This window comes from Paroedura picta, chromosome 2 (assembly GCF_049243985.1).
Source record: "Paroedura picta isolate Pp20150507F chromosome 2, Ppicta_v3.0, whole genome shotgun sequence".
Lineage (NCBI taxonomy): Eukaryota > Metazoa > Chordata > Lepidosauria > Squamata > Gekkonidae > Paroedura > Paroedura picta.
Window position 1 is genome coordinate 152861035 of NC_135370.1, and position 9704 is coordinate 152870738.

At 40.6% G+C, this 9704-nt stretch overlaps 1 protein-coding gene across 40 annotated transcripts in view; it reads left to right on the forward strand.

Moving 5' to 3' along the window:
* Positions 1-8061, forward strand: part of NRXN3 (neurexin 3) — a 1515064-nt gene extending 1507003 nt beyond the window's left edge. For 21 of the 40 annotated variants that reach the window (XM_077323367.1, XM_077323365.1, XM_077323369.1 and 18 more), the window contains one exon: positions 4411-8061. In XM_077323367.1, coding sequence (XP_077179482.1) covers positions 4411-5336 — 926 coding nt within the window. In that variant the 3' untranslated portion in view covers positions 5337-8061. The remainder of the gene's footprint in view (positions 1-4410) is intronic. The other 19 variants (XM_077323384.1, XM_077323381.1, XM_077323373.1 and 16 more) reach the window with 4 other exon arrangements.
* Positions 8062-9704: the final 1643 nt, after the last annotated feature.

Here is a 9704-nt window from a genome sequence, read left to right on the forward strand (position 1 = left end):
TCCTTGAACCTTCATGTACACACACCTTTATTTCCATTTGTCTAAGTCAGAAATAATTAAATAGATATGAGGGTCTTTCATCCCAAACTCCTTGGGCTCAAAGATACGGCCATGCAGATCCTGACTGTTGGACCACCATGCTGATGTTCACCTTACTATGAAGTGAAATACAGCCATTGCTCCTGGCAACAGTCCCAAGAAGCCATTCTCCTGGCTGTCTCCTTCTTTGCTGAGTTGTCATTGACTAGGCCAGCGTATTCTTTTTGGTGGTTCACTGCAGGTATGAAACATATATCTGCTTTACACATCACCTGATCATTGTGATTGCTCCTATATGCTTCATTCATGTGGTTTGTTGGTCATTTTTACACATTTCCAGAGTTATCTGAAGTAGATGAAGAGGAAGCAACTTCTACCACCATTCCAGTGGCATGGATGGCTGTTAGGCAGATCAGGGGTTCTTCATGAACTGATACTACACATGTAACTTGCATTATCACACTTTAACAAAACCCCTGTCATACCCAGTTTTCACAATTTCATAGAATCATAATGTTGGAAGGAACCATACAGGCCATCTAGTACAACCCCCTGCCTCAATGCAGGATCCACCTAAAGCATCCAGGATAAGTATCTGTCCAGCTGCTGCTTGAAGACTTTCAGTGAGGGGGAGCTCACCACCATCTTAGGCAATCTATTCCACTGCTGAAATACTCTATGAATTTCCCCACTGACATCTTGCCAGTATCGTTCTCCACATAGTTTAAAGCCATGACTGCAGGTACTATGCTCTGCTGCCAACTGGAACCTTTCCTTTCCCTCTTCTAAGTGACAACCTTTCAAATACTTAAAGACAGCAATCATGGCCTCTCTTAACCTCCTCTTCTCCAGGTTGATCATTTCCAAGTCCCTCAGTCTTTCCTCATAAGGCTTGGTCCCCAGACCCCAGATCCTTCTCATTGCTCTCCTCTGAACCCTCTCAATGTTGTCCATGTCCTTTTTGAAATGAGATTATTGCAGATTGCTCCCATTAAAATCTGCTCTATTATCTTCCCTGCAATTGAGGTCAGACTCACTGGCCTGTAGTTTCCTGGGTCATCTCTCTTCCCTTTTTGATAATTAGGATAACATTCACTCTCCTCCAGCCTTCTGGCACCTCTCCAGTCCTCCAAAATGTCTTAAAGATGATGGGACAAGGATTCTGCAAACTCTCCAGAAAGTTCTTTGAGTATTGTCAGGTATACACCATCCAGCCCAGGGGATTGGAACTCATCCAGTGTCACCACGTTCCTCTCAACAACCTCTCTGTCCATGTCAGCATGTCACCCAGACACTATGCCTTGCCTACTACCATCCCTAGATGTGTCCATATTCCTTTGGGAAAACACAGAGAGAAAATTGGTACTGAGCCTTTCTACTTTCTCTCTGTCTTCAGTCAGAGTTTCTCCATCTTCACTCAACAGTGGGCCTCTTGCCTTGTTTACCTTACATTTGTTCCTCACACATTTAAAAAAGCTTTTCTTGTTATAGTAGGCTTTCCTGGCCAATCACAGTTCACTCCCAGCTTTGACTTCTCTGATGTATGACAAATTTACAGAATTTCTGATAAGCATATATTGGCCTTGGTTTTTCTGGTTCCTGTGGGGAAGAACTCTTAGGAAAAATGGAATATTCCCCTCCATTACTATTTTACCTCACAGACATAAAAAAAAATCCTGTTGCTCAACAGTATACTGAGAGTTTTCTTAGGTAAACTTTAGTCAGAACAAACATTATGAACCAAAGAAGGAAGAAGGAACCATATTAGAGGTCCCCCAGAGGCCTTTCTTTGATCCTACCTATCAAGAGGCATAAATTAAACCTGGCCTAGAACTGTCTCAGATTATGCTAACCAGGATCATGCAGTAAACCTCTGAGTATTACAAGAGGCCTGAGGCTAAATTCACAAGCAGTAGTTTCACCAATGAGTCTCTTGTTGTGGTGGCACTCATGTCACATTTGATTCTCTGGACCTCTCCTCCCAGTTTTTCTGACATCCATTCAGATGCTGCTGTTCATACTCTGAAAAAAATGAGCACTAAGAAGACTTACAGAGCAGAGTGGATAGAACTATCATGGAAGGCAGTGCACTTTGTCTACATGAACGATTCAGAAAGTTCTCATTTGAGACAGAAAGCAAGTTCTTAACAATCTATGTCAGTGCTGAATCCTGGGTCAGGAGGACTCAAAACATTTCCACATGCTCTGTGGCAGGTCCTCTAAGGTTGCCAATATTCAGGTTGGCCTGGTCTTCTCCTGGCATTACAACTGGTCTCCCAATTCCAGACTACACATATCCATTCCCTTGGATAAAATCACAGCTTTTAGGGGAGTACTCTATACCCCTGCTGAATTCCCTCCATTCTTCCAGTGAAAAATGAGGAGGTATAGTTGATATTGGAATGCATCAAGCCACTCCTGTGAACATTCTGAAACTATCTTTGAATCTTTGGTGAAAACATGTATATTTCTCCTGGAATCACCTCTTAGGAATGACTTCTTGGCTTCTCCATCTGTAGGATCTCTGCCATTCTGAAAAGCTTTGTTATCTGTCCCCTACTATTCCTGGCAACAGTCTGCCAGTTGCCAGGGTTCCTATGTGAGGTCTTACTTAAATATTATTTATTGTTAGATTAAAAACACTATTTTAAAAATACCTCCCAAGATTGCTTTTATACAATGCAGTCCTAATTGCTTTAATGCAATGTAGTTACACCCTGATAAGCCCATAAGTCAGTGGGTTTATGAAGGTATAGCTGTATTAAGACTGCTCTTATGAAGGCATTTCTAAAGATAAGTGATTATTTCTCCCTGCCTCCACCACATTCGGGCACACCTTTGTTCTGTTTTTTTGGCTGCAAAGATTAATTTCAAGGTATATGGGGGGGGGGGGGAACCCACCACTGAATCATGCCTAAATACAATAGTTCTTAAAATGAAAGTTACTTTTTAGAAAAGAAGCTTTCACTGTTCTTGCAATCAGGAAGGAACAACAACTACCAAGGAACAATAACCAAATAGGTAAAACCAATTTTTTTTTATGGGGGGTGGAAGGAAAGTTGCCTTTTATATAGGCCTTGGATGGGCTGATCAGCTGCACATTAAGTGCATGTATCAGCATAGGAGAATTTAAGAATTAAGAGACTTCAGATGGGCAATTAAAAACTGACAAACTTATGACTCCAGTTGTGTGTCACAGATGGCACAGTAAATTTGTAGCTGAATGCTATTAAATAATGGTGTCTGCACTGATATTAATAACACTTAAAGGAACACTGTCAACAGTCTTGCAAATCTTGAATAATGTTCAAGAATGTGAATTCCCCATTCAAAAGGTAGTGTGGTTTCATGTTAACATTTTCTGATTTATGCACTGCACCACCTCTGTTCTGCAATGTCCTACTTTAAAACCTTGGCTCAGTTCCACTTTTAGAGCGTACATGAATATGAATTGTCACAAACCCATTCTAAGAAGACTGGACAGAAACAATGATAACGTGGACAGAAATAAATCCAAAGAGAAGAGAATGATAGGACCTTCAATTGTGGAAGATGAGAGGGATAAACTGCAAGGGGGTTTGTGGGGAAGTGAGAAGCAGATAAGATTTACCATTGCCTTCCTCTACAGAGACTTCCTTGGTAGTCTCCCATACAAGTACTGATCCTACTTGACTTCCAAGATCTGATGACATCAGGCTATAACAGACTACTTTCCCTTCTTCCAACATTTGTGTCCAATCCATAAAATACATGTCCTTTCCTTCAATGTAGTTTGAATACCTCATGCATAAAACAGATGTAAACAGAATATCAGATGAATCCTCCACTTTTCAAGGAACATGATATATCAATGCAATGTTAATTTTGTACTGAAATGAATTCCTTCTTTACTTGGGAGTAGTGAATTACAAAATTAGGCATTGTCTGAGCAGTTCCTGCTGTGATCCATGTGAAGATAATATGCACATTTCTTGGGGGGGGGGATCATAGCATAGTGTCCTGGTCTGCTCCTTTACAAAGCAACCCACAATCTGATTAAATATCATCATTATAAACATGCATTTCCCCAAATGTTCAAAATATTTAATTAGGTAGAAACATACATTTTTGAAGGCTCAGAGTTGCTTTGAGAGTATCTTCAGAAACCCAATTATATAGATCAAAATACATTTAACAAAAGAGGGTGGATCTGGTCTCTCCTGCATCTAAGCAAGGGAGGGTGGGCAGACTACAGAGGGCCCAGAAAGACTTGACCACTGGAATAATTAAGGGCAGAAAAGCTGCTTTTGCATCTGAGATGGTGAACTTGAAATCTAAATATATATTTATAAATTCAAGGTACTAATATTATTTTTTTTCTTTTCTGTCCAGGAGGTGAATTAGTTATCCCTCTTCTTGTAGAAGACCCTTTAGATATCCCTTCTATTGCTACTCGTGCACCTTTCATTACACTCCCCACTACCTTCCGCCCCCTCCTCACCATTATTGAGACCACCAAAGATTCCCTGTCCATGACCTCTGAGGCGGGGTTACCTTGCTTGTCGGACCAAGGCAGCGATGGTTGTGATGATGATGGCTTGGTGATATCTGGGTATGGCTCAGGGGAAACCTTTGACTCTAACCTACCCCCTACTGATGATGAAGATTTTTACACCACCTTCTCCTTGGTAACAGATAAGAGTCTTTCCACTTCAATCTTCGAAGGTGGCTACAAAGCACATGCACCCAAGTGGGAATCCAAGGACTTTAGACCTAACAAAGCCTCCGAAACTGGTAGGACTACTACCACATCTTTGTCCCCTGAGCTGATCCGCTCCACAGCTTCGTCCTCGACTGGGATGGTGCCCAAATTGCCAGCCGGCAACATGAATAACCGTGACCTCAAACCCCAGCCTGACATAGTCTTGCTTCCGTTGCCCACTGCCTATGAGCTAGACAGCACAAAACTGAAGAGCCCGCTAATAACTTCCCCCATGTTCCGTAATGTGCCCACAGCAAACCCCACGGAGCCAGGAATCAGACGGGTTCCGGGGGCCTCAGAGGTGGTCCGTGAGTCGAGCAGCACAACGGGGATGGTCGTCGGCATTGTGGCTGCTGCCGCCCTCTGCATCCTGATCCTCCTGTACGCCATGTACAAGTACAGGAACAGGGACGAGGGGTCCTATCAGGTGGATGAGACGCGGAACTACATCAGCAACTCAGCCCAGAGCAACGGCACGCTCATGAAGGAGAAGCAGCAGAGCGCAAAGAGCGGCCACAAGAAACAGAAAAACAAGGACAAGGAATATTACGTGTAAAAATTTTGCTTATTTATATATATAAATATATAAATACTTAATGAGATATCACCGAATCAAAACTGTTACAGCGAACGAGATTGGGAGCTACAGTTGGTGGTTTAAAAAATCTTGAGAATAAACATTTCAGCCGTGACTGCTAAGCTTCCAGTCATCGCTTGGAGCCCCCAAACTCTGCCCTACTGTATTATAAAGCACACTTAGCGTTCTGAAGAAGGCGTATGCAGCATTACCATGTTGGTGGACTTTTAAAGCCTTCAGACCTCCTCCTCAGCTGAACTTTTCTGCAAACGCAGAAGACTCCATGGCTTACTTGTTTCGTATCTCCAAGTGAGTCTTTAATGATGTTCATGATCTTTGACTGTACGCTATTTTTTTCAGTTTAATTATTTTAGAAAATAACAAAAAAAAAAAAAGAAAAAGAAAAAAAAATGTGATGTTATGAAACAAAAGCAGAACAACTGATCTGGCCCTGTCCAGCCTTCGTAACATTTTTCAAGATGTGAGGGGGGAAAGCAAAATAAATGGTTTGGGGTTTTCATTATCTTTTTGTCTCAGTTTTTTTTTTTCATTTTCTGTGAGAGTTTTTGGGAAGAATGAGCCAGGACATAAATCAAGAGGAAATATGGGGGGAAATTTTAGTAATAGAGACTATTGCCATATATATGAACTCAAATTCTACCCATGGTGTTCGCTCTACATATCAGGTTGTGTTGTCTCTTGAATCTGTTGTCTGCAGTAAGTTGTTAACGTAACTTTTTCCTTTAAAAATGTGAAGGAGTGTTGGTGGTGGTGGTGCTGAGAATGACAGTGAAAATATTGGGCCTCCCCCCCCCCGCCCCCAGGATCTGGCTCCAGTATTCTAACTGAAGTCACAAAGAGATAATATTGGTTCTTCTTTGAGAGGGGGGAGGGACCCCTTGGTTGTATTGGACTACCATTTAGTATAATGTAGCACAGCTAAATGATAAAACGTGGACTTAGACCAAAACAGACAGACAAAAATACTTAGCCATTCTGAACTGAATAGACAAAGCAAGAAAAAAATATTAAAGGAGCCATTCTCTGGGTTTTGGCTCCTTGGCTGACTGCAATGCATGAATGCAAAAAAAACAAAACAAAAAACAAAACTTACTAATAATCAAATGAATCAAGTGTTTAACTGATACTGAGTTCAATCGGTGACACCATGTCACAGAAGCCAAAAACATGTCATAGAGGAATACAAAATAGGGGTGTGTTTTTGGTTATTTTTCAGTTTTTTTTTAAATCATGAAGGTATGTTTCATATGTAACACTTTAATTTTGTAGATTGACATTTCTGATTCGCTGTCCTTCCATTTTGCCCTAGTCTCCTTTTCCCTTCTCTTTTTATATGAAAGAAGATAAATCTAAAAAGTCACTATGACATACAGAAATAAAATAAATTAAAGGAGCTTATTAATAGTATAATATATATAAATATATATATATATATACACAGATATATTTATCACAGTATGTTTGATGGGACGACTGGAACAGAAATGCTGTTAAAGTCTTAATATGAATTGAGAATGTTGTAAAGAAAAAATGTTTTTACAAAACAACAAAAAGCTAAACTTTGAAAATGTGAAGCGAGTGTGCATTTAAACTTTGTCACAGTTATCTGTGTCAAAAAGATTTTAAGGAAAAAAAAGATTTTGTTTACATATTTTACTACAGTTTTTTTTTTTGGCTGGTGTAATTTCTAGATGGGTACACTGATGTACATAATGCTCCAAGGTTTCATTAGGTTGTTGATTCTATTCAATGTACTTAATCTTGATTATTGATTTTTTAAAAATATATATATCTATTATTTGAAAGAGATCAACTTATTGTACAGGAAAAATGTCCAACGGGGTTTTTCTTTGGCCACAAATATCATGTGCAAAAATTGAAAAAAGGAAAAAGAGAAAAGAGAGAGAGAGAGAGAGAGAGAGGAAAAAACACGCAGATTGCTTAGAGGACTCTGGCATATTAGAAATGTACCATTTTCTATGTACAGATGAAATCTAATCAGCTGTTTAGGTTTAGAAATCTACTCTTGCTGGTGTTTATAAGTCGCATGAATCTTTGACTTTGAAGAAGTGTTATCCGATGCACACACGCACATGGGAACAAAATAATAAAAAGGTAGCCTTCTCAAATGGTCTGAGGAGAGGCTTTCTTGGCTAACAAATCTTTTCAGTGTGTGTGAGGTTTTTTTAATTTTTAATTATTTTTTACACTACAATGGGGAAAAATAAAATAAAGAAAGGTTTTAAAAAATGGTCTGAAAGCACGATTTTAGACAACCTAACTGGCTGAACATATACGGAGTTGATTATATCTTGATGTATGTAAAAGATTGCTGCTGTTCTTGGAGTCTTGGAGTCTTGTGAAATGATTTTCTGCTTTCTTTCCTTATCTTTTTTATTTAGAAAAAAAACCCATCTTTCTGTTCCTTTTTTATTTGTTTGTTGGCGTCTGTTTCTATTGGACAATTTTTGGGGAACATGTGCATTTATGTATGTGGGCTTCTACCATATCCCTGTTGTTTTATGGACAGAACCTGAAAGATTTTTCTTTCGCATTAATGTGTCGTTTTTGCTTTTTTATTCCTTCCGTCCCTTTCTTTTTTTTTTCCTCTACCCTGTTCTTTTATTTTCATAAATGCCTTTTCGTTCAAGGATATGCTTAGCAATAAAATGTTCTTCCCAAAGCCCTGAATGTTGCTGTTAATTTCTTTTCAAAGGTGGAAAGAATATACAGATAAAGCTGCCTGGTCAACGGAGTCAGACCATTGGCCCAAACAGGGCCACTAACTGAGTCTCTTGGATGGTCTTGTTGTTGTTGTTATGTGCGAAGTCGTGTCCGACCCATCGCGACCCCATGGACAATGATCCTCCAGGCCTTCCTGTCCTCTACCATTCCCCGGAGTCCATTTAAGTTTGCCCCGACTGCTTCAGTGACTCCATCCATCCACCTCATTCTCTGTCGTCCCCTTCTTCTTTTGCCCTCGATCTCTCCCAGCATTAGGCTCTTCTCCAGGGAGTCCTTCCTTCTCATGAGGTGGCCAAAATATTTGAGTTTCATCTTCAGGATCTGGCCTTCTAAAGAGCAGTCAGGGCTGATCTCCTCTAGGACTGACTGGTTTGTTCGCCTTGCAGTCCAAGGGACTCGCAAGAGTCTTCTCCAGCACCAGAGTTCAAAAGCCTCAATTCTTTGACGCTCGGCCTTCCTTATGGTCCAACTTTCGCAGCCATACATTGCAACTGGGAAGACCATAGCCTTGACTAAACGCACTTTTGTTGGCAGGGTGATGTCTCTGCTTTTTAGGATGCTGTCTAGATTTGCCATAGCTTTCCTCCCCAGGAGCAAGCGTCTTTTAATTTCTTTGCTGCAGTCCCCATCTGCAGTGATCTTGGAGCCCAGGAAAATAAAATCTGTCACTATCTCCATTTCTTCCCCTTCTATTTGCCAGGAATTGAGAGGGCCGGATGCCATGATCTTTGTTTTCTTGATGTTGAGTTTCAAGCCAACTTTGGCACTCTCCTCCTTCACCCGCATCAACAGGCTCTTTAGTTCCTCTTCACTTTCTGCCATTAGAGTGGTATCATCTGCATATCTGAGGTTGTTGATATTTCTCCCTGCAATCTTGATCCCAATTTGTGACTCCTCTAATCCCGCATTTCTCATGATGTGCTCTGCATACAAGTTAAATAGGCAAGGCGACAGTATACAGCCTTGCCGAACTCCTTTCTCAATTTTGAACCAGTCAGTGATTCCATGTTCAGTTCTCACTGTTGCTTCTTGACCTGCATATAAATTTCTCAAGAGACAAATAAGATGCTCTGGTATTCCCATCTCTTTAAGAACTTGCCACAATTTGTTGTGCTCCACACAATCAAAGGCCTTAGCATAGTCAATGAAGCAGAAGTAGACGTTCTTCTGGTACTCCCTAGCTTTCTCCATGATCCAGCGTATGTTGGCAATTTGATCTCTAGTTCCTCTGCCTCTTCGAAATCCTGCCTGTACTTCTGGAAGTTCTCGGTCCACATATTGCTGGAGCCTAGCTTGTAGGATTTTGAGCATAACTTTGCTAGCATGAGAAATTAGTGCGATGGTGCGGTAGTTTGAACATTCTTTGGCATTGCCCTTCTTTGGGATTGGAATGTAAACTGACCTTTTCCAATCCTGTGGCCATTGTTGAGTTTTCCAAATTTGCTGGCATATTGAGTGTAGCACTTTTACTGCATCGTCCTTTAAGATTTTGAATAGTTCAACTGGAATGCTGTCACTACCACTAGCTTTATTGTTGCTCAGACTTCCTAAGGCCCATTTGACTTCACATTCCAGGATGTC